This window comes from Trichosurus vulpecula, chromosome 4 (genome assembly GCF_011100635.1).
Source record: "Trichosurus vulpecula isolate mTriVul1 chromosome 4, mTriVul1.pri, whole genome shotgun sequence".
Taxonomy (NCBI): Eukaryota; Metazoa; Chordata; class Mammalia; order Diprotodontia; family Phalangeridae; genus Trichosurus; species Trichosurus vulpecula.
In genome coordinates, this window is record NC_050576.1 from 35,902,395 (window position 1) to 35,927,936 (window position 25,542).

At 43.2% G+C, this 25,542-nt stretch overlaps 1 protein-coding gene across 1 annotated transcript in view; it reads right to left on the bottom strand.

Moving 5' to 3' along the window:
* Nucleotides 1-25,542, bottom strand: part of LOC118846696 (nuclear body protein SP140-like protein) — a 58,277-nt gene that overhangs the window by 13,343 nt on the left and 19,392 nt on the right. The window contains exons 7-10 of the mRNA XM_036755465.1: nt 11,240-11,478; nt 9,226-9,324; nt 6,562-6,639; nt 1,289-1,336 (exon numbers count right to left, since the gene is read on the bottom strand). Of these exons, the coding sequence (XP_036611360.1) occupies nt 1,289-1,336; nt 6,562-6,639; nt 9,226-9,324; nt 11,240-11,478 (464 nt within the window). The remainder of the gene's footprint in view (nt 1-1,288; nt 1,337-6,561; nt 6,640-9,225; nt 9,325-11,239; nt 11,479-25,542) is intronic.

The window sequence follows — 25,542 nt, forward strand, 5'->3', positions numbered from 1 at the left end:
CCTGTCTCTGACTCTACACCAATCCTTATCCTGTGTATATTTCATTTATTCTTGTACATATAACATCAGCATTCTTCTAGGGATACCCTGGATGGCTGTGAGCCATGGAATATAGCAGTCTCTGAGGGGCCAGTGTCTCAGATCATCAATGGAGTAAGGGAATCCTGCCCAAGGGAACAAGTGGGCTACATGTGTCACCAGATGAAGAAATGGGAGGAGGAATGTTGGGACATGACAACGGTGTTGAAAACAAAAGACATCAATTATAAACCTAAAGATATTATCAGAGAAATGTACAGCATGACCAGCAGGCCAGTCGGTCTTGTCAATATGGTCTCAGCCCTTGACCTCCCTGAGGAGGACTCATATGTGGCAAGTGGGAGTGGGCACGGTGAGTCAACACCTGCCAATTGGAGGGCACAGATTCACTGGGGCAATGAAGAAAACCAGAGGCCGGGAGGGTCTGGTAGGTGTGATCATGAACCTTGCCCAGAAGTGATCTGTGCATCAGCTTAGAATTGGAGGCAAAAAGCCACCAGACTGCCAGTGGCCAGTCTCCCAAAGGAGGTGGGCCAGTGAACTTCGCTTTGATCCTTAGCAGAATTCTGGGATCAATAATTAAAGGGAGGAGAGGTGGAATTAGGGTAAGGAACTCCCTGTCTCTAACCCTATTTCTGTTGCTAGCCATGATTCTGAAGGCTATGCATTCCCCCATCAGGAGCAGTAATTGGTCTCCATGTGGCCCTGGGGAGTCAGGGGAGTTGGGGAGTGGAGGAGGGACAAATTCATCCTTGATCCTTGGTCCTAATTGGTCTAGCTATTAAGGTAGGAAAGTTTACCCTCTTCTTTCCTGAAAAGGAAACTCCAATAAGAAGTGACTCTGCCTGCAAGGGAAGACTCATCAGATTTCAAAGGATCTCAGACATGGGAGCTGGTTGGACCCATAGCAGCCAACCAGTCCAACCCAGACCTAAATAAGAATCCACTAGCCTCAGCTATGGCAACCCTCTCTCCCCCAACCAGTGACCACCCTTCCACCAGGGGACAGTTCTCAGAGTGGGGAAGCTTTGGCTGACATGAGCCTCAATGTAACCTTCTCTGTAGCTTCCCTCTGCCTTCCCCCCCTCCTGGCTCTGTCCTTGGGGGCCAAGCAGGTTGGCCCCTCCTCCCAGGAGAGCCCTGGGGCTAGCCGCCACATCCCCACCCCCAGCGAGAGCTGCTGCTTCTGAGCTCAGAGGATTCCTGGGGCACAGTAACACCTCCTGGGGGAAAGTCACCTTAAGATTACCTTCTTTTTCTGGAAGCAACTTCTCTGAGGTTCAGATGGAGCTGCATTCTAAAAAGGAGAAACACTTCATGAGCAGGGCCCCCTTGGAGCTTCCTTCTGATCTGTAGTCTCATCTTTCCAATGGCCTCTCAGAAGTAAATGTCCAGGATAACTGAGCTGTGACAGTTACCAGACGTTTCAGCCCACAAATGCCAAGGGCAATGGAGCAGGTCAGTGCAAGAACTGCTGGTTTGGAGTGAGGGAAATGCATGGTCGGGCTATAGCCTCGGGGGTGGGGGAGGTGGAGGTGGCTGCAGTGATGGCAGAGGCAGCAGCAGCAGCAACAGTAGCAATGGCAATGGCTGCTTCAGGAGCCCCTGGCCCACAGGGGAGGAATTAAGAGGCTGATCAGAGAGGGAGTACAGAGATCACATTGCTGGCACTGAAGCAAGGTTCTTTCGCTTTGCCCTGCTTCGATCTGGGTTGTGGTCCTGGTTGGTGGTTCCTGGGGGAGGAGAAGCACTGGTATGGCAGAGCTTTGTGGTGCCTGTGGAGAGGGAGTCCTCCTGGTCATTACATGGCAGAAAGGAGTGACTGCACTCACAGACAACAGCACAGGCCAGGAGAGGATCATTACGCCACTTCAGAGTAAAAGTAGCTCTGAAAGCAGCAGCCCAAAACCCCTGAAGCTTGGGACAAAACACTCTCTATTTTGAAAGCAGTAATACCCTGACAAAGAGCTCAAATGTCAAGGAATTGACTGGGAAAATGAACAAGAAGCATAAAAGGACTCAGACTATAGAATATTTCTTTGGTGACAAAGAAGATCAAAACATACAGCCAGAAGAAGTCAACAAAATCAATGATCCTACATTAAAAACCTCCAAGAAAAACACGAATTGGTCTCAGTCCACAGAAGAGCTTAAAAAGAATTTGGAAAAGATAGTAAGAGAAGTAGAGGAAAAATTGGGAAGAGAAACGAGAATGATGCAAGAAAATCATGAAAAACAAGTCAATGACTTGCTAAAGAAGACCCCCCAAAATACTGAAGAAAATAACACCTTAAAAAATAGACTTACCCAAATGGCAAAAGAGCTCCAAAAAGCCAATGAGGAGAAGAATGCCTTAAAAGACAGAATTAGCCAAATGGAAAAGGAGGTCCAAAAGACCACTGAAGAAAATAATAGTTTAAAAATTAGACTGGAGCAAGTGGAAACTAGTGACTTTATGAGAAATCAAGATATTATAAAACAGAACCAAAGGAATGAAAAAATGGAAGACAATGTGAAATATCTCATTGGAAAAACCACTGACCTGGAAAATAGATCCAGGAGAGATAATTTAAAAATTATTGGACTACCTGAAAGTCATGATCAAAAAAAGAGCCTAGGCCTCACCTTTCAAGAAATTATCAAGGAAATCTACTTTGATATTCTAGAACCAGAGGGCAAAATAGAAATTGAAAGATTACACCAATCACCTCTTGAAAAAGATCACAAAAAGAGAACTCCCAGGAATATTGTACCCAAATTCCAGAGTTCCCAGGTCAAGGAGAAAATATTGCAAATAGCCAGAAAGGAACAATTCAAGTATTGTGGAAAGACAATCAGGATAACACAAGATCTAGCAGCTCCTACATTAAGGGATCAAAGGGCTTGGATATGATATTATGGAGATCAAAGGAGCTAGGATTAAAATCAAGAATCACCTACCCAGCAAAACTGAGTATAATATTCCAAGGCAAAATATGGATTTTCAATAAAATAGAGGACTCTCAAGAATTCTCTATGGAAAGACCAGAGCTGAATAGAAAATTTGTCTTTCAATACAAGAATCGAGAGAAGCATTAAAAGGTAAACAGGAAAGAGAAATCATAAGGGACTTAGTGAAGTGGAGATGTTTTATTTACATTCCTACATGGAAAGATGATATTTGTAACTCATGAGACCTTTCTCAGTATTAGAGTAGTTGAAGGGAATGTACACATATAGAGAGACAGAGGGCACAGGGTCAGTTGAATATGAAAGCATGATATCTTAAAAATAAAATTAAGGAGTGAGAGAGGAATATATTGGGAGAAGGAGAAAGGGAGAAATAGAATGGGGTTCATTATCTCACATAAAAGTGGCAAAAAAGACCTGTTGTAATGGAAGGAAAGAGGGGGTGGGTGAAATGGAAGGAGTGAATCTTGCTCTTATCAGATTTGGCTTAAGGAGGGGATAACATACACACTCAATTGGGTATCTTACCCTATAGGAAAATAGGGGGGACTGGGATAAGAGGGGGGATGATAGAAGAGAGAGAAGATTGGGGGAGGAGGTAGTCAAAAGCAAACACTTTTGAAAAGGGACAGGGTCAAGGGAGAAAGGTGAATAAAGGGGGACAGAACAGGATGGAGGGAAATATAGCTAGTCTTTCACAACATGTCTCTGATGGAAATGTTTTGCATAATAATACATGTGTGGCCTATGTTGAATTGCTTGCCTTCTCAAGGAGGGTGATTGGGGAGGGAAGAAGAGAGGGAATTTGGAGCTCTAAGTCCTAAAAACAAATGTTTAAAAAATTGTTTTTACATGCAACTGGGAAATAAGATATACAGTCAATGGGGTATAGAAATCTCTCTTTTCCTACAAGAAAGTAAGAGGAAAAAGGATAAGGTGTGGGAAGTGTGGTGATAGAAGAAAAGGCAGACTGGGGAAAGGGGCAATCAGAATTTATGCCATCTTAAGGTGGGGTGAAGGGGAGAAATGGGGAGAAAATTTGTAACTCAAAATCTTGTGGAAATCAATGTTGGAAACTAAAAATATTAAATTTAAAAAAAGAACCAACCAACCAAACAAAAAGATGTAAATCACCACCTCCTTGCCCCCTGATTATGTAAACTCAGCACATCTAAAGGAAAACTCATCCTTCCCTCCTACTCTGGTCCCCCTTCTGCCTGTGGACTTCCTGGTGTGGCCCCCCTGTCCTCTGGACACTAAGAAGTCACTCAGGCCCCTGCATCCTCCTCATCCCTACTTCAGGTCCCTTAGGAGCATCTCTATTCCACTGTCCATCCTTTTTCACACTCCCCGACTCAGTGATGTCTCTTCCCAAGGTCCAACTACCACAGCCCCCCATCACTCAGAAGGAAAGGAAGGCAACCTACCACAGCTAGAATCTCCTCCTTCTCATTAACTACTTGGGTGAGGGCATGCTTGCCCAGCCACCATTCCAGGGGCTTGTCCTTAGTGTCTCTTAAGACTTTTCCCAAGAGACAAAATGACTAATCGTGGGCCTGATGAGCAGGGCAGGTGAATACAAGGTGAGTTTAGTCTTGGTGTCCGGAAAAGGTCACAACTTGTGTGAACCTACCATTCCCTTAAGATGCAATGACCTTTCCCACCTCCACACCTTGTCTGACACCATCCCCTCTGCCTAGGCTTCCTTCCAGTTGCCTCAGCTCTGTCTACTCAAATATAATGCCTGAAGTAAGAAGTCTGCTTCAGGGATGCCTCTGGCTGCCTACTGGACTTTGCTGCATCCCTTGTCTTGCATTAGGATTCTTTCTGCAAATTGCTCATCTCCCTGAATGAACTATAAGCTCTAGGAGGGCAGGTTCCTTGTCCCTCCATCCATGCTTCCCATTGTCCAGCACAGTGCACATGGCCCCAGAGGTCCAGATATTTCTTTGCACAACCAACTCTTTTTCTCCTTGTTAGAGAAAGTGAGCAGTGACATGGACAGGAATCACCCAGCCATGATGTTGGACATCTGGCCCAAGAGGTGAGCTTTGTAAAAGGCGATTGTCAAGTTCTTGAAATATTGTGAGTAGAACCAAGGGTTGTTGTATGTTGAGTCACATCTAAAATGAAGAAGGGGAAACTCCTTCTTACAAGGGGGTCAATCCTTCCAAGGGCCAATTGTACAGGACTCTGCCCTCATTGGTGGAGACTGATCACTCAATGTTCCCACCCATGTCAGAGGATTGGAATTGGTGACAGTCGTAGAGAAGAGAGATCCTGGCCCTTCTGGCTTCCAGCCCTTACCATCAGGAAGCATGGGGAGTTAGGTCATCAGTCTCCACTAATTAGAAGAGAATCCCATGCAATTGGTCTTTTGAGCTAAGGACAATACTTTTATATTGTGTGATGGGCTGGAACCACAATAATGCTGATGGTAATGATAACTATCATTTACATAGGGCTTTAAGCAAAGCACTTCACAAATGTTATCTCATTTGTTCCTCACAACAGTCCTGAGAAGAAGGTACTATTATTGGGCCCATTTTACTGATAAGGAAACTGAGGCTGAGGGCAATTTAGTGATTTGCCTAGGGTCATACAACTAACTAGTAAAAACTTGGGGCCATATTTGAACTCATATCTTCTTGACTCCAGGTCCTATACTTTACCCAATGTACCATCTAGCTACTTAATAGAAGACTCTCTTGGCCTATCCTGCCCCACAAACATGGACCTCTGTAGGTGGCTCTGAAGCAGCCAACTACCTTTTCTGACACGGTTGGAGCTTCAGAGGGAAGAAATGGGAATAAGCGTTATTATAGCGCCTATGCGTCAGGCACTGTGCTAAGCCCTTTTTATAAATATTATCTTATTTGATGATTACCTTCAATGTCCCAGGGGATTTGTGGTCTCTTCCCCAGTGACCAAGTCACATCCAGCCCATACCTCAGATAACCTGGGCCCCATATATGCCTGTCCTGAGTTGGGCCACCCTGGAGGATCCTTCCTCTGGGCCAGGAATGCCATGGAGAATTCCATTCTCCATCAGCAGCTCAGTTTGCCTTCTAGTCCACAGAGCCATATGCCCACTTCAATACAGTTGGCCTCACTTCTAAAGAACAACAAATTGGAACAGGATAAAAGAGTGTAAATGAGAGGAGAGGAAAGAAAAACTACTGGGAGAACCTCTGAAAAAATGAAAACTAACAGAGAATGAAGAAATGAGCCCCCACACAATAAACAGTGGAGGAAAAGGAGGAAAAATCTCTGAAAGGAAAGACCAGAGTCCTCCAAAAGAGAAAAGCCTGACCATGAGAACCTCCAGAGAAGTTGGAATTCATTGAGATTCAAAGTAGATTTTGTCATCTGCAAGGATGGAAACAGAAAAGTTGAAGGAATAGAAGAGAAGAAACCTGAGACCTGACAGTTTAGAAAAACCAGTGGACACTCTGAATAAGACAGTGGGCTCCCTCCCAGTAACAACAAAGCATAGGAGGCTGAGAGGCAGCCAAATAAAGCTTAGGGGTGAAACCCATGAGGCATCTGTTTCTTGATGAAGAAAGGACTTACCTGGGCAGGTGCAGCCTGACAAAAAGGTGTCCCTTTCTTGACTTTTGGCTGTCTTCTAGTTTCACCTGCAGGGAGGATCTACAGAGACAACACTCAATTAGTGTCTATTAGTTCAATTCTGAGTTCATTTACTGTGACCTGCAGAGTACAAGGATGAAATATTTCTGTGAAAATGGAGGTAAAACCTCAAAGAAAGATGATCTTATATTCCATGTTTCTACAGCATTCCTGATGTCCATCCCGATGGCAGGCAGTAGGCACTGAAATTTCTGACTCTCACTATTTAGTTTAGTGGCCACTATGACACCAGAATTTTTCTCATCACATCTTCATTACTTCGGTTCTGCCCTTTGACTGGTTTGAAGCATACCTGGCTTCTTGATTCTAGGAAATGAGGAAGTGTTCACAAAGTTTTTCCTTTAAGCTGCACCTACCAATCAATTTTTTTTAATTAAATAAATTTCTTTATTTATTTTTAGTTTACCACACACGGTTCTACATAGTTTTGAGTTCCAGTTTTTCTCCCCTCCCTCCCCCCTCCCTCCCCAAGATGGCATGAAGTCCCATATAACTGTCATGTATAACTTCGCATTGAATTAATTTATGCTCTAGTCAGGTCGTGGAGAAGAATTTTGACCAACGGAATGAATCATGAGAAAGAAGAAACAGAACCAAAAAAAAAAAAAACCCAAAAACAAAAACAAAAGAGAAGCAGAAAAGGCGAGCATGTAGTGTGCCTCAGTCTGTATTCAAACTTCGCAGTTCTTTCTCTGAATGAAGATAGCATTCTCCATCGTGAGTCCCCTGGAGTTGTCCTTGCCCTTTAGGTTGCTGAGAAAAGCGCAGTATGTCAGGGTTGGTCCTCACGGAATCCACATATCTGTGGCTGTGCACAACGTTCTCCTGACTCTGCTCCGCTCACTCAGCATTATGTCGTGTAGGTTTTTCCAGGTTGTTATGTAGTCTGCATCATCCCCATTTCTTATGGCACAATAGTATTCCATCACCTTCATATACCACAGCTTGTTCAGCCATTCCCCAATTGATGGGCATCTCTTTGCTTTCCAATTCTTGGCTACCACAAAGAGAGCTGCTATAACTATTCTTGTACATATGGGTCCTTTTCCCGCTTGCGTGATTTCTTTGGGATACAACCCTAGAAGTGGTATTACTGGGTCAAAGGGTATGAACATTTCTATAGCCCTTTGGGCATAGTTCCACACCGCCCTCCAAAATGGCTGGATCAGCTCACAACTCCACCAGCAATGCAACAATGTTCCAATTTCCCCACATCCTTTCCAGCATTTATCATTCTCCTGATTTGTTATTTTAGCCAATCTGACAGGAGAGATGTGGTATCTAAGAGTTGTTTTGATTTGCATTTCTCTAATCAGCAGCGATCCAGAGCATTTTTCCATATGCCTGTAGATAGCTTTAATTTCTTCCTCTGAAAACTGCCTGTTCATATCCTTTGACCATTTCTCAATTGGGGAATGGCTTGTATTCCTATATATTTGGCTTAGCTCCCTGTATATTTTAGAGATGAGGCCTTTATCAGAGATACTAGTTGCAAAGATTTTCTCCCAATTTTCTGCTTCCCTCCTAATTCTTGTTGCATTGGCTTTTTTTGTACAAAAACATTTCAATTTGACATAATCAAAATTATCCATTTTGCATTTTGTAATGCTCTCTATCTCTTGTTGGGTCATGAATTCTTTACTTTTCCACAAATCTGATAAGTAAACTATTCCTTGCTTTCCCAAATTACTTAGAGTATCAACTTTTACTCCTAAATCATGAACCCATTTTGACTTTATTTTGGTATATGGTGTAAGATATTGGTCTATGCCCAGTTTTTGCCCTACCATTTTCCAATTTTCCCAACAGTTTTTGTGAAATAGTGAATTATTAGCCCAGAAACTGGCTTCTTTGGGTTTATCAAAGAGTAGATTGCTAAACTTGTTGATTTCACCTGCTTGTGTACCTATCCTATTCCACTGATCCACACCCCTGTTTCTTAACAAGTACCAGGCAGTTTTGATGACTGCTGCTGTGTAGTACAGTTTAATATCTGGTGTGGCTAAACCACCATCTCTAGCATGTCTTTTCATTAACATCCTAGATACTCTAGACCTCTTGTTTTTCCAAATGAATTTTGTTATTATTTTGTCCAGCTCAGTAAAAAAAATTTTTGGTAGTTCGATTACCAATCAATTTTTAAAAAGCATTTATTAAGTACCTACTATGTGATATGCCTTGTGTTCTGTGTTATGGATATTAGGACATAAAGGAAACAGACCCAATCCTCAAGTTGTTTACGTTCAATAAGGAGTGAAACCAAGTGTAAAATAAATCTATTAAAAATTAATACAAGAGACTCTCCCCAGGAGTGGGCATTCATCTTATTTAAAGCATAGTAGAGTCCACTGCCTGCATGACCAGATTAAAATGCAATTGGAAATATTTAAGAGTATGAATAAAAATACAATAGAACATAGATAATGTGAATTGTGGTTTTTTAAATCTATGTGTAGCTAGAAACAATCTTTAGATACAGTTTCATGGCCTCTGTTTCTACTTGAGTTTGACAGTGCTGATCTGGATAAGACTTGGAGCAGGAACAGTTGCCATGTGGCCATTTGGGTAAGGTCAGATCATAATTACCTTTTTTCTCTTGCCAAGTGTTCTTGGAGGACCAAGTATAAATTTTTTCTGAAAGGGACAAAAAGTTAATGAGAAGGGTCCCCTTGCCTGTGGCCTCTCCTGCTCCCCCACCCCAAGTTCCATATTTCTAAATCTGCATTAACAATCTCCATCTCCAAATCTCATTATAACAAATTCTAGACATCTAAAACAAAGCTCACAGTCTGCCCTTCCCTCCCCCACCCCAAATGGCTCCTCCTTCTGACTTTGTGCTTCCTTTTTTAAAAAATTATTTCTTTAATTAATTAACTTTTACTTTTCAACATTAACTTCCACAAGATTTTGAGTTCCAAGTTTTCTCCCAATCTCTGCTCTGCCTCAGCCCAAGACTATGTGCATTCTGATTACCCCTTTCCCCAATCTGCCCTCCCTTCTATCACCCCTCCCCCACCCCTTCTCTTATCCCCTTCCCCTCTATTTTCCTGTAGGGCAAGATAGATTTCCATACACCATTCCCCTATATCTTATTTCCCAGTTGCGTGTGATAATCATTTAATATCAATTTAATAACCTCGATAAGAGTCAGAGCCTAAAGTAATCAAACAGAAGAAGAGCCTGGACCTAACAGCCTCTTTGTTCACTGAGTTTACTCCGAGAATACATCTTCCTATGTAAACAAGGCCAGATGGGGCTGACTTAAAAATATTCTTTCTTCTGTCTAGGGCCATTAAGGATGCGACCCTTAACCTGAGACACTATCTTGAATAATGTTACTTTTTCTTATCTTAATATTTTATGCACATATACTATGTTACGGCATGTTAATGGTAAATTAAACACAGAGATCCTGGGTTATAATTTCAATTGACATTTCGTCAACTCTCTTATCTTATTGTATTTTCAACCTATTCAATTAAGAAAAGTCCTTTTCTTGTATCATGCTTAAATATACACGGAGACCATAAAACTGAGTAACACAGACATGCTGAGTTGGTACTGTTCTAAAAATATATTTTCTCCTCATTATTTTGTTCAGACAGTCGGATTTCATCTGGCTCTATACATGTATGTATGCTGCTAGCTTTAAGGGAATAAACAATATGAATTTACATATCACCTAGCTTGTTTGCCTCCTTTAACCAAGCTTTCAAGTTGACACATGTAAAAATAACTTTTAACTTTTGTTTTTAAAACTCTGAGTTCCACATTCTCTCCCTTCCTCCTTCCCCACCCACCTTCAGTGAGAAGGCAAGCAATTCTATATAGATTATACGTGTGTAAGTCATGCAAAACACTTTCATAACAGCCATGTTGTGAAAGACTAACTATATTTATCTCCATCCTATCATACCCCCATTTATTCTGTTCTATCCTCTGATCCTGTCACTCCTCAAAAGTGTTAGCTTCTGATTATCCCCTTCTCCCATTTGCCCTCCCTTCTATCACGGCCCCTCCCCCCCCCTTAGTCCCCTTCTCCCCTACTTTCCAGTATGGTAAGATAGATTTTCATACCCAATTGAGTGTGAATGTTATTCCCTCCTAAAGCCAAATCTGACGAGAGTTAGGTTCACTCACTTCCTCTCATGCACCCCCCACCCCGCACCCCCCATTGTAAAAGGCACGGAGGTAGAGAGACAGGGACAGGCATTGAGTCATGCGTGGACAGAGAGAGACGTTCTGAGACAGAACAATTCATGCTGAGAGTCGAACTGGACTCTTGGAGACGCCTGGAAAAGGGCCCCAGAAATCAGTGCAAACTCAGTGGACTACATGGTGAGTTCCCAGCTGCCAGAGGTCATACGACCAACATGGCTGCCTCCCAACGAATGGGAATGGGAAACCTGAGTGCCGGGCAGGGGCGCTGGTCCAGCAGTACGACTTCTCCCGAAGAGGGTTTGGTTGGACTATTTGTGTCCGGTGTGACTGTGTGAATGTGTGTGAATGTGAATGGGGGAGTTTGCGTGCGTGAGAGGGTGAGGGGAGTTCATTGGAAGTCGGTTGGCAGGTGCATGAGACCGGGAGAGGCAGCGCCAGCCTTGGCTGACCAAGGGGCCAGGCGTGGCATCCCTGTGCGGTCTTGGACCGCGGCCAGCTCCAGGTGCGGCCAGGGGCGGGGAGCTCGAGGCCTTACGTTCTTGAGGTAGTGCAGCGTGTAGCAGCTGCTGGAGATGGTCTTCTTGCAGTGTTTGGCAAGTTCGCAGCTGCCTTTGATTTCAGACTCCCTCAGGGTTAACCACGTCCCTTCTGCCATCTTGCTGCACTTCTCTGAGGAGCCTATATTTGAGGGGCAAGGGTTGGGGGCAGGAAGAGAGAGGGGGAGAGAGAGAGAGAGAGAGAGAGAGAGAGAGAGAGAGAGAGAGAGAGAGAGAGACAGAGACAGAAAAGAGACAGACAGATGGACAGAGAGAGAGAGGCACAGGAAGAGACAGGGAGAGAGACAGAGAGACAGAGACAGACAGAGGTGGGGGGCGGGACAGACAGATGCAGACAGAGACAGAGAGAGACAGGGAGAGAGAGACAGACAGACAGAGACAGAGAGACAGAGACAGACACACAGAGAGAGAGAGAGAGAGAGAAGAGACAGACGGACAGAGACAGAGAGACACAGGGAGAGAGAGACAGACAGACAGACAGACAGAGACAGACAAACAGACACAGACAGAGGCAGAGAGGTAGAGAGACAGAAAGAGAGAGAGAGATGGATTCTGTGAATTTCTTTTAGCTCTGGCCTACTAGAGGAGCACCACAGCTAGGTACTCTAGACCCTCTCCCATCTACCCTCCCATCCTCCAACCCCACCCAGGTAAACCAAGTAAGGTGAGGTCTCTGTTGATTACCCCCAAGGTATCCTGCCTGTAGCTTGTTTGGACAGAGTCCTTCCCAAGTTGTCTTCCTTCTTAGACTGTGAGCTCCTCTAAAGCAGGGACTGTTTAGTTTTGTTCTGTAGCCTTTCTTTGTATCCCCAGCTTTGCTCAGTGCCTGGCACATAGTAGGCACTTAAATGGTTGTGGACTGACTGGCTGGCTGCTGCAGGGATACTCTTGCCCTGAGTACAGCTTCTCCAAACTCCTTGGTCTTTAACGACTTCCTATGAATTCTCTTTGCATTAATTCCACAACAGCTGACAAATGTGTTAACTATCAGTAGGTATAACCCACATAAACAAAAACTCTTCCAATAATTCTTAAGAGCGTAAAGGGGTCCTAAGACCAAAAAGTCTGAGAACTGCTGCTCTAGGCAAATCTTTGGGCAGCCAGGTGGCACAGCCAGGCCTGGAGTTAGGAAGACAAATTTGGCCTCAGACACTTGGTAGCTGTGTGACCCTGGGTAACTCACTTACTTCACCCTGTTTGCCTCAGTTTCCTCATCTGTAAAATGAGGTGGAGAAGGAAATGGCAAACTACTCCTATATCTTTGCCAAGAAAATTCCAAAATGGGTCACGTAGAGTGGTACACAACTGAAATGATTGAATAACAATAAAAAGGCAAATCTTTCAGACTGTAAGTTGCAAAGAAGGTGGTGACCTGCACTGGTAAAGGGAATTTCCTCCCCCAGGAAATCACAGGTCTGGTCCTTATTTATGGCTATTAAGTGTCTGGGGTTCTATGTGTCTGTGTGCCCCCCCCCCCATAAGATTGTAAGCTCCTGGAGGGCAGGGATTGGTTTTTTTCCTAATCCTGTCAACTACCTTGAGCCTTAGCACAGGTTATACCCATAGTAGGTACTTAATCATCACTTGTTGGACTTCCAAGCTCATTTAGAAAGGGTCAGGAAGGTCCTGTGACCTCAAAGAACCAGACATTCTTGGGCTAATGACTACTTGCATCTTCTGTCTATCCCTCTATCCACCCCTCTGTCCATCCTTCCACCTGTGAGAAATAACTCATTGAGGCTCAGAAGGGGTGAAGATAAAAGATAAAGAAGTTTATTACTCGACTGCAGTTGTGGGTGTCTAATTGGATAGACACACCCTCCAGAAACAAAAGTAAGCCTTAAAAACCTATGCCCGACAGCAATATTCCTCCCCTGTCTCCGCACTGGCTGGGCAATACAGGGTGTACAACTTTCCAATACACCTACTATGTAGTTCCCCTTGACATGTTCCCCCTCCCACCATATGTATTGTATGACCACTAAAATGAAGCTTTAGTCCTCCCAGAGGAGAAGTTAATATTCATAAGCTTATTAAGCATGAGCATTCCAAGAAAGACTTAACTTTTACTCTACCTAGCTGACTTCTAACCTCAAAACAAGATAAAACCAGTTGGATCCTTGCTTTGCCTGTTATCTTCTGTGTGAGACATGACTCCTTTGTTATGCCTTCCATTCTGCCTGCCAACCCCCATCCATACAGGTGGACTGTTTTGAATGGGCAGAACCAATCTGGATAAGGTTTTCACCCAATCCCCTTCTTTCCACACACAGTAATCAATGAACAAGTTTAGGTTCTACCATTAAAACAATAATCAACTGTGTAACCAAATTGTGCTTAACTGTAATAAAAACAATAAAATTCAGATGACATCAAATGCATTTCCAGATCATATAAAATATTATCAATAAAAGGATGAACTGTCTTACTCTAAGTACAGATGCTAATTGGCAGGCTTTTCTACCTTTCCTGGCTTCTCCTCTTGTTTCCTTTTCCCAGAACTGTTGCTGTACTCTGACATACCTTCTTGACTAAGGAGTTGGGAGTGGGGGAAGGGAACGATGAGATTGCTTCCCCCATCCTGGGTCATAAAATTTTCCTCATCTCCCTTATCTTGCATCTCCTATTCTGTCATCCATCTTCCTCATCCTGTCTCTAGTCTCCAACCCCCATAAAACCTCTGAAAACTACTTCACTATTCTGAAACGTCTCTATAAACATAACTCCCTAAATATCGGGGTCTCGCCTAGCCTGCTTGTCTGCTAATCTGTTCCTCTTTGCCTCAAATACTTCTCCTTTCTGGTGTCCTTTCACATGTACCATGGCAATTTCATTGGGTAACAATAAGTTGGTCAGTACCTGCCTCACCAATTCTTCATTTATTAGTTCATTCCCTTTGCTGTTTATCATTCCCCTTTCACACCAAATTTTTCCAAATGTCTAAACTACTCCGTAAGCATAGAGTCTGTATATATAATACCCTCTTTTCCTTCTAACAACTTTAGAGCTTGATTAAGGGCATATAATTCACAATTTTGAACTGACCAATTGTCAGGTAATCTATCAGATTCCTGTAAAGAATTACTTTCACCACCAATGACAGCATACCCATTATGTCTTTTTCCCTCTGTTACCCTGGAAGATCCATCAATTAAAAGATGATGCCCCTCATGGAGGGGAATATCTCTCGAATCTGGATGTACACTTATTTGATACTCAATAATATCATGACAATTATGTTCCAAATTCTTGAGAATTTCCTTTTGAAGGAAAGGGGCAGAATTGATACAAGATTAAGTCACTCACACCAAATCATCTTCTTCCATTAATATGGCCTCATATTTCAATATTCAAGAGTCAGCCAACCACCTTCCAGCTCTTTGGGTTAAAATAGTCCTAACTTAATGTGGCATACTTATGATTAGAGCCTCTCCAAATGTCAATTTTCTACTTTCTTCCACCAGAATGGCACTAGCTGCCACTACCTGTACACATTCTGGCCAGCCCTGTGACACTGGGTCTAATAATTTGGAACGGAACACCACTGGCTTAGGTTGTGCCTACTGCCCTTTTTTCATCCTTTTGCTAGGTGGGTGAAAATAAACCTCTCTCCCTAATCCGATCTGGGATGAGAGGAGTTAACAGAAAAACCTGGTATATCCAAGGACACAACAAACCTAGGAATGAAACTTAGAAAATTCACAGTAGGTTTGGACATAATTGTCATCAATATCAAATTACTGCCTTTCACAAACATACTTTTGTAAATACTTGATTAACAATCTCACAAATTTCATAGATGATAGCAAAACAATTTTAGCTGAAACTTCCCTTTAAACAAAGAAAAAACTTGGAAGTTTATGCTTTCTTATATTATAATACTTCAAAATATTATAACACATAGTCAGAATGCCCTATTCATCATTTTTTTGTTCCTCTGATAGTACAATTTTTAGTCCAACAACATTTAGATTACAAGAGACACTGCTTTGCTAACAGCACAGATGATACAACTGTTTACCAAATGTAGTGGTAAGAAGGGTGGGATTTTTTTTAAACTGTTTTCTCTTTTGGAATGCTAAGGTAATCAAGTACATTTGAATCTTGCCTTTCAAATGTAATGGCATGAAAAGTTTGAGTGCTTCTCAGCACTGAGGTACTCAAGTGCCTTTGATGAGTCTTGTCTTTGTTCCTTTGATTGAATCAAGAGTCTTTGATGACCTACTTAAGAAACAAGAAAGCCTAGTTCACAGGGGTTTGAGTCACACGGCTGTGATGCCCTCTGATCCTGAGAAGGGTATATAAGACCTGAGATTGGTGTTTTGTTTTGGGGCTCTCACTCACTGGAAGAGTGCAGTGTGATTTGACCACAGGAGACTCTGGGTAGCCATCATGGAGCCCCTGGCTTTAAAAACCCCGAAGTTGATGCTTCTCTTTCTGCTAACTGTTATGTATTGCTATAGTTAGAAGCCTGTCTACTGGTTTGTGTTTATTTACTCTGTTAATGTAATATATGCTTGTAATTTCTGTTTGTATACTCTCTGAAGTTCAGGGTGCTGTCTTTTTCTCCTGAACTAAGTGAATGATATATGTGAGTTTAATTAAAGTATGATTGTTAGCCCCTTAAAGTTGCTTTCCTTAGAAAAGCAGATGAAAGAACCTGTGCTAGCAGCCCTCTTGTGTGCTGATGTTGTTGTTCTTACACAGCCACAGTAGCAGCAAGCAGCATTGTTGTTACACCAAATTACATAGTAAAAGAAAATTTAGAAATATAACAATACCATAAACAATTATCATGTATATAAACTTTAAAACTAAAACCAATTAATTACCAGTCTGGTGACTTTAATTTAGTCAGATGTGTTTCCAAATTGCTTTACACAGAAAATCATTCATCTCATCACCATTGACATAAACTTCACATCTAAGAAAATACACATAAAGTTAACAAATATGAAGCAATTATATTTAACCTAAACCATTTACATTCAGATAGCATTTGTTTTCTGCCAAGCATTGTGCCAAGCACTTTTACAATCATGTGATCCCCTTAATATCCCTGGGAGTGAATTTCACTACTATCCCCTTACTGAATAGCAAACTAAAGTAAATAAAACTTCCTTGCTGTTATGATAAAGTGGGCTGACTGGCTGTGGGAGCTGAACATTTGGTTATGGGATATGGTTTTCTGGTGTCTGAATAAATGTTATACTTCTTTTACCTTCTTTATGGAGAGTCTCTCATACCTCGAGACACAGAACTACATAGGCATATTCATGATTATTATTGATGCTGTGTTTATCGCCTTACTGGTACATTATTTGGCCTCACAAACAGGATCATAAGGTATAAGATCTCTGTTTAGAGGTAGAAGGTCTTTAGAAGAAGAAACGGTTATCCCAGGATGGGAGGATATAACTTATTGCTCCCTTGCAAGGAAATGGTCTAAGGGCACTGGTCTCTGTGAGGACTGGAAGCAGAAGCTACAAAGTGGAGGACCCAGAGATTTGGAGCAATGCCTCAGATAAATTACTATTGAGCCAGGAATGGGGATCCCAAGAGCAATCTCTAGATGAGGCTGGATTTTACTCATAGCCTATTGTATTGTATGTAAACAAAGAGACAGACTATTAAGAGAGAGAGCTCAGGCTCAGACAGTTGCTGAAACGTCTGAGAATACTCAGCCTATACCACAGCAAGATGGAGAAACTCAGGTGGTGGAATAGCAGGAAGCTAACAGCTTCGTAAATTCATCTAGAAGGCAGAAGGAGCCAAGGAGGTCAAGAGTGCACCTCAGTTCAGCTGAGGTCAAGCCTAGCAGTCAGTCTGGTTACCATGGTAACAGGGAAAGAAATCTAGACAGGAAGATACAATGTCAGAACCTCAGGCATGAGGCTATACTTTGTCGAATGGTACTTCTCACAGAGAGGGTGAGACAGTATCACACCAGACTTCTGAAAGAGAAGTGTGCCCCATAGAGTGGAGAAGGCAGGAAACACAAGATCATACTGCTTGGTTTAGGCTGGTTTTGGAAGATTTTACACAGCAGGAAATCACAGACATCTTGACCCGGAGAATGGGAGAATCATTGGTATCTTAGATGGTGAGAATTGGTGATGAAGGGGCTGCAAGAGTACCTGTAGATTCTGTGGATTGTATGAGATTCGTAAGTATTAGCTGAATTTTTTTTTGTACAGCAAGCTTTTAGGGACTATCATTTGCAAAGAACTAACCAAGCAACCAATTTGTTAGCTTTGTCTGTGACAGGCTGTAAAGAGGAATATCGTGCTGATACTATGTGGCCTACTGAAGATAGACCCTGGTATTCAATTAGGGACTGTACGAGAAAGTTAAAGGAGGAGGTAATGAAGACTGCTATTATGTTGGGGAATGCCGAAGTTTATTATGAAACTCCCTTGGGAGTGTCTCATAGGAATTTGATAGTTAAGATAGCACCCCCCACTTATAAACATGTGATTCTGACTCTGCTGAATGCAGAAGTAGGGAACCCTCCTTCAGAGGTGCTGGATAAGATTTCACAGTTAAGTGACTTAGGAAACTGGGGAAAAATGATAAATTTCCTCACAAGAGAAGGGTACAAAACCATCAGATTCAACGTCAGAATAGAGTGACAAGGGAAGAAATGTGCCAGCCTTGGAAGTAAGCTACCCAGAGATCCAAGCCCTGCCTTTGATGCTCACTGCCTATGGGGCCATGGCACTTTACTCTAGAGCAGCAAAGTAGCAATGCCTCCATCCTTGTGGCCTTTTGGGGGTCAGCTGAGACCTCAAAGCATTGTAGAGATGCTCACCTTTGAGTGGGCAGGGTGGGGAAGCAGGCAGAGCCCTGGGACTCTGGAGGCAGAGGGGCCTGGGTTCAAATCACTGAGGCTGCAAGACAACCTGAGTTCACATCCTATTTCAAACACGTAGCAGCTGTATGACCCAGCACAAGCCAATAAACCTGTTTCCTCATTTGTAAAATAGAAATAATAATATAGCTCCTACCTCCAAGGGTTGTTCCTTAGATCAAATGAAATAATATTTGTAAAATGCTTTGGAAAATTCACAGCACTATATAAATGCTAGCTTATCATCATCGTCGTCGTCGTCATCATCATCATCATCTTCATCCTATTCCTGCTACTACTGAATGACCATGGGCAAGTCACTGAATATTCCTGGGCCTCAGTCTATTCCTCTGGAAAACCAGGGGCTTAGACTCAATGGTCACTAAGTGTCCTCCAGCTCTGGACCCATGTTAGCTGCAGTCTTCCCAGCAAAGCCCTCCCCAGATTAAGTGCAAATTTATTAGGGTGTCAGAAGTCAGGTGGCCCAGAGAAATGAACAGGGGCTTAGAGTCCCAAGCCTTGGGTTCGAGGAAGGAAGCAAGGTGTGATGGAAAGAGCATGGGATCTTTCTTGAGTTCTGCTGCTGCTATTTCTGACCTGGCATTGGACAAGTCACTACCTCGGCCAGCTCTAAATCTTGTGGTTCAATGGTTTCATGCAAATAATTCCCTACGGTTAATTTTTAAATTTTCTCAGGAAGGGGAACAAGCATTTATTAAGTGCCTACTATATGCCAGGCACTTTACAAACATTATCTCTTTCATACTTACAACAACCCTGGGAGGTGGATGCTGTTATTATCCCCATTTTTGTAGTTGAAGAAACTGAGGCAGACAGAAGTTAAGTGACTTACCCAGGGTCACACAGTCATAAGTGCGTGAGATCAAATTTGAACTCAGGTCTTCCTGATAGCAGGCCCAGCACTCTATCCATTGCACCACCTAGCCCCCTCTAACCTCTCTGCTGTTCTTCAGACCACAGTGGTGACTCAGTCTACTTCCTGGGAATGGTGGGTATCAGGTCTAAAAGAGAGGATGTCTCTTGCCACTTTGATAATAGGGTGGGCCTCATGTCTCCCTACCCAGCTAGCCTCCTGTGTGGCTGAAATCAGGGCCAAATGAGCTCCAGGCTGAATACACTGATGGGATAATAAGTAAGAGACAGTGAATGATGCCTATGGCCTGAGAGATGCAGGCTGGGGCACATCACAGAGAATGGATGGATCCAGAAGGTTGGCAAGGCCTGGCATGAGCATTGTTCTTGTGGAGAGCCAGTGCTAGACAGGAGCTGAGGGTGGTGAGGGAAGGGGAGGGAGCCTTTAAAGACTGATAGGGTGTTTAAACTACACGGATCAGAGGACCAGGTGGGGTTAAATTGGAGGACTCTTCCTCCCAGTGTGAGCAGGTGTGGAATGGGCCCATCCTATGAGGATCAGTCAAAGAAACAGGCATGTGTGTGTGTGGTGGGGGGAGTGGTATGAGAGCTGTTTTCAAGCATTTGAAGAATTGTCATATGGTCCAGGGATTGATTTTGTTCTCATTGGCCTAGGAGGGAAGGGGTGGGGTGGGGAGGGGGTGGTGGGGCAGGGAGAAGTTGCAGGTGGGAGATCAGGAAGGACTTCCTCACTCTGAGAGCTCTCTAACAGAAGAACAGGGTGGCCTTGGAGGAGGTGGTCTCCTCCTCAGCAGAGGCCTTCAAACAGAATCTGAGTGATCACTTGTTTGATAAGTTAGAGCCAGAGTCTTCTTCAGGTGAGCTTCTGAACTCTTTCTCTGTCTCTTTGTCTTTGTCTCTGTCTCTCTGTGCCTTTGTCTAGCTCTGTCTCTGACTCTGTCTCTGGCTCTCTGTATCTGCCTCCATCTCTCTCTGTCTCTGACTCTTTCTCTCTGTCTTTGTCTCTGACTCTCTCTGTCTCTGCCTCCATCTCTCTCTGTCTCTGACTCTTCTCTCTGTCTTTGTCTGTCTGACTCTCTGTCTCTGACTTTTTTCTCTTTGTCTGTCTCTGTCTCTGACTCTCTTTCTCTGCTTCCATCTTTCTCTGTCTCTGTATGTCTCTGTCTCTCTGTCTCTGACTCTTTCTCTCTGTCTTTGTCTCTGACTCTCTCTGTCTCTGCCTCCATCTCTCTTTGTCTCTGACTCTCTCTGTCTTTGTCTCTGTTTCTCACTCTGTCTCTGCCTTCATCTCTCTCTGTCTCTGACTTTCTGTCTGTGTGTCTCTCTCTCTGACTCTCTCTGTGTCTGACTCTTTGTCTGTCTCTGACTCTCTGTATCTGCCTCCATCTCTCTCTGTCTCTGTCTCTTTCTCTCTGTCTTCGTCTCTGTCTCTCACTCTCGCTGTCTCTGCCTCCATCTCTTTCTGTCTCTCACTTTTTCTCTGTCTGTCTCTGTCTCTGTCTCTGTCTCTGACTCTCTCTGTCTCTGCTTCCATCTCTCTCTGTCTCTGACTCTTTCTCTCTGTCTCCGTCTCTCACTCTCTGCTGAAATACTCTGTTTGTCTGAAGGACCAGGTTTCAGGCAGCTGCTGAGTGTGCCTTTTGTGTTTGTTTCGGTGCCAAGTGACCCTGATGTGTAAGAAACAAAGGCTAGTACAGGGTTACTGGAGTTGTCTGTTCCAGGTTTTCCAGGATGGGGGCTCCAAGGAAAGGGCTTCTTGGAATAATGGGAGGAGAAAAAAGACTTGGAAAGGCGGAGAGGAAGCCTGGTCTGGGAAAGGTGCCCCATGGCACAGAGAAGGAAGAGGAAGACCCTTGAACCTTTGGGGCTATGCAATGGGATCTAAGCCTTTCAGAGGGGGACCAATGGAGGGTGTCCTTCCAAGGGCTTCCTCCTGTGAAGGGGGTGAGCACCTTCCATGCTCTAGGAATGTGGCTGCAGACTCTAGGAACAACTGGGCGAGAGGACAGCCAGTAATGGGAGCAAGAGGCTCCTGGATGAGGGGAGCCAAGGTAGCCTCTTCTCAGTCTGGGACAAACGGTAGACACTATGCAGGATTCAATCCAATTGAACAAAAAGTCCATGTTCCTTAAGTACCTACTGTGTGCTAGCCCCTGAGCACAGCAGCTTAACAGTCCCAGCATTCATTGAGAAGGGTGGGGTGAGATGTGCAATGTAGACACAAGAAGGAAATACAAGATGGATACTAATAAATACAAAAGGATTTGGAGGTAGGGGTGGCTGTGGGTGTGGGGGGAAGATGGAGATTGGGAGAGGATTCCTGTAGGAGATGTCACCTGTGTTGAGCCTTGGAGTAAGAAAGGGATTCTAAGAGGGGCAGATAAAGATGAGGAGGAGGATGCTGAGGAGTGGTCAAACAGGTAGGAGGAGAGCCAGGAAAGAACACAAGAGTCAATGGAGGAGAGAAGAACTTAGAGGAGGAGGTGACTGACAGTATTAAATTGCCATAGGACACACAGTAAGTGACAAGAGTCAGGATATGAACCAAGATCCATTGACTCCAAGTCAGTGGTCCTTCTCTAATACCATGATATTATAAAGGAGGTGATTCCTGTAGAGTGTACATCTACAAATAAACATATCGTACAAACCAAAGTCATCAATAGCATATTTTTTAAAAAGGAAAAACAAAAAGTTTTATCAAAGACTGCTAAAATATAGCTAAAATTCATCTACAGTTTTCTCCTGAATTCTCAATTCAGTAACCGTGTTAAAAGAGAAAAATAGCCTGTATTTATTGAAGCTATATTTGATCTCTGTGGTTTTTTTCCTTCAAAAATTTGTATTGATATCTTTTTTTCCACATTACCTTTATGACCTGAATATTTCTCTCTTCCCTCACTTACCCAAAGACATACCCCTTGTGACAAAGAATCAAAAGGAAAGGGGGGAGGAACAATTTACCAAAATTAACGAATACATCATTTGATATGACCATATATGCAATATATGTTCCATACCCATAATCCCCCACCTCTTCAAGAAAGGAAAGGAGATGTTTTTTTCCCTCATGTTTACTGAGACTAAGCTTGATCACTATAAATTATATAGCATTCAATTTGTTATTCTTTATGCAAACATTGTTTCAGTCATTTGGCTTGTTGTTTTCTTGGTTCTGTTTACTTCTTTCTGCATCAGTTTATATATGTCTTTCTAGGCTTCTCTGAACTCTTTAAATTCATTGTTTCTTGTTGAACAGTAATATTACAATATGGTCTTGTACAACAACATTTTTTTTAGCCATTCCACTATCAGTGGGCCTCTACTTGGTTTGTATCTCTTCATTATTACTATGAAGACTTTCTTTTAATCTCTATGGGATATGGAATCATAGAATTTCCTACTACTAGGATCTCTGAGTCAACAGGCATGGGCATTTTAGCCATTTTCTTTAGATAATCCCAAATTCCTTCCCAGAATAGTTGGACTAATTCAGCACTCTACAAGAAGTACATGTGCCTGTCTTTCCATACTACTGATGGGGTGCTTGGGTGCTTGTGCTTGGACCCCAATTTTAAGATCACCTTTCTCTGTAGCTTCAAAACACTGTGCCTGACAGTTCTCTCCCCAGCCCGAGGACACAATACCTAGCAATTATTCATGAGTGGGTCCCAGTAAGATAAACTACCTTTCCCCACAATTACTCATGAGTGGGTCCCAGTAAAACAAACTATCTTTCCCCATCTGTAGCAACAATGCTGCTTGCAGCTGCTGTGGAGGTATAAGGCCAATAGCACCAGCACACAGGAGAGTTGCTAGCACAGGTTCTTTGATCTGCTTTTCTTTTTTTTTCCTTTTTTACATATTTTATTATTTAATATTTTTAGTTTTCAACATTGATTTCCACAAGATTTTGAGTTACAAATATTCTCCCCATTTCTACCCTACCACCCAGTCCAAGATGGCATATATTCTGATTGCCCCATTCCCCAGTCAGCCCTCCCTTCTGTCACCCCACTCCCCCTCCCATCCCCTTTTCCCTTTCTTTCTTGTAGGGCAAGATAGATTTCTATGCCCCATTCCCTATGTATCTCACTTTCCAGTTGCATGCAAAAACAACTTTTTTTTGAGCATCTGCTTTTAAAATTTTGAGTTCTAAATTCTCTCCCCTCTTCCCTCCCCACCCACCCTCCTTAAGAAGGCAAGCAATTCACCATAGGCCACACATGTATCATTATGCAAAACACTTCCACAATAATCATGTCGTGAAAGACTAACTAGAACAGTCTTGGGGGGCGGAGCCAAGATGGCCGCATGAAGGCAGAGTCTTACCGGAGCTCTCTCACAAGGTCTGTCAGATTCCCATAAAAAAGTGAATTTGAGCAGATTTGAGAGAGTCAGAAACCGCGAGCAGTCTGCGTGGGGCAAATTTCCGAGCCGGGAGAGTTTGAAAGGCCGGAGGAACGAACCTGAAGGCTCGGAGAGTGCTCGGTGCGGAGCTGCTCCAGACCAAGGCGGAAGCGGCTGGCCGGGAAATCCACGTGGGAGACGGGCTGGGAGAAAGCTGGGCGCCCGAAACCGGCGGAGATCCCCAGGACTCCCAACACAGGACAGCAGTCTGTGGGAGCGACGAGAGGCAGCGCAGCGCCACCGGCCGTGAAAACACCCACTCCTGACGCTTGCAAAACCCAGGAACTCGGCTTCTTGAACTTCCGCAAGACTCAATGGCCAGGTAACCGGCTCTAACCCCTCCCCCCCTCACCCAGAGAATTCCTCGGGAAAAAAAAAGGGAGAACTGAAACAGAGGAGAGAGTAGCAGGGCCTCACTGGACAAATACCAGCAGCTTATTAGTCCCAGAGGGGAAGAGTGGGCAGGGGTCAACGCCAGGAGCCCAGACGTAATCTTGCTCCCCCAGGGGAAGCGCCAGTCATCAGCTCAAACAACAAACAGCTGAGACCATTGCTGAAAAGCAAGTGCTGGAGAACACCCATAGGGAGTGAGACGCCAGGGAGCCAGACCCCTCCCCCACACCTCAGGAAACTGAAGGTTATAATCCTAGACTCACAACCCCCAGAATAAGAAAGCTGGGACAGAAAGCCCTGAGACTCACAGATAGAAATTCGTTCTAACGCCAGCAAAAGGCAATCCAACATGAAGAAGAACACAAAAAAACCAAGGACAATAGATTCTTTTTATGGAGACAGGCAGGATCAAAGTATCGACATAGAAGAAGATAGCAATGACACGGTAGATACATCAGATACCTCAAAAGCTAATATGATCTGGTCTCCAGCCCAAAAAGCACTGCTGGAAGAGCTAAAAGAGGACTTTAAAAACCAAATTAGGGAGCTAAAAGAAAATATGGAAAAAAAATTCACTGATGAAATCAAGTCCCTAAAGAATAAGATTGGCAAAATGGCTACGGAGATTCAGAATCTAGAGAGAGAAAAGGATACCCTGAGAGGTGAAATCAACCAATTGAAAATGGAGGCTCAAAAGCAAAATGTAAACACTAACTCATTTAAAATTAGACTTGAGCAAGTGGAAGCTAATGAATCTATGAGGCATCAAGAAGTAATAAAACAAAATGTAAAGAATGAAAAAATAGAAAAAAATGTGAAATATCTGATTGGCAAAACTACTGACCTGGAAAATAGATCCAGGAGAGACAATTTGAGAGTTATTGGTCTACCGGAAATCCACGATGAAAAAAGGAGCCTTGACAGTATCTTCGAAGAAATTATCAAAGACAACTGCCCAGAGGTCCTAGAACCAGAGGGCAAAATAGTTATTGAAAGAATTCACCGATCACCCCCTGAAAGAGATCCCAAACTGAAAACACCAAGAAATATTATAGCCAAATTTCAGAGCTATAAACTTAAAGAGAAAATACTGCAAGCAGCCAAAAAGAAGCAATTCAAATATCGTGGAACTACAGTCAGGATCACGCAGGATCTCTCAGCTTCCACATTAAAAGACAGGAGAAATTGGAATATGATATTCCGAAGGGCAAAGGAGCTGGGACTACAACCAAGGATCAACTACCCAGCAAAACTAAGCATAATTTTCCAGGCAAGGCGATGGACATTCAACCAAATAAGGGAATTCCAGACCTTCCTGATGAAAAGGCCAGAACTCAATGGAAAATTTGATCTCCAAATACAAAACTCAAGAGAGACATAAAAAGGTAACCAGGGGGAAAAACCCCACAAACCTCATTAACCAATAAGCTTAGGTTGTTTACATCTCTATGTGGGATTATATCATCTTATGTATGTTTTTTATGTCTGTATGTTTATATATATATATATATATACACATATACATATATAAGTCATTCTTGGGAATGGTGAAAGACTAACTATATTTCCCTCCATCCTATCCTGTCCCCCTTTATTTAATTTTCTCCCTTGACCCTGTCCCTTTTCTAAAGTGTTTGC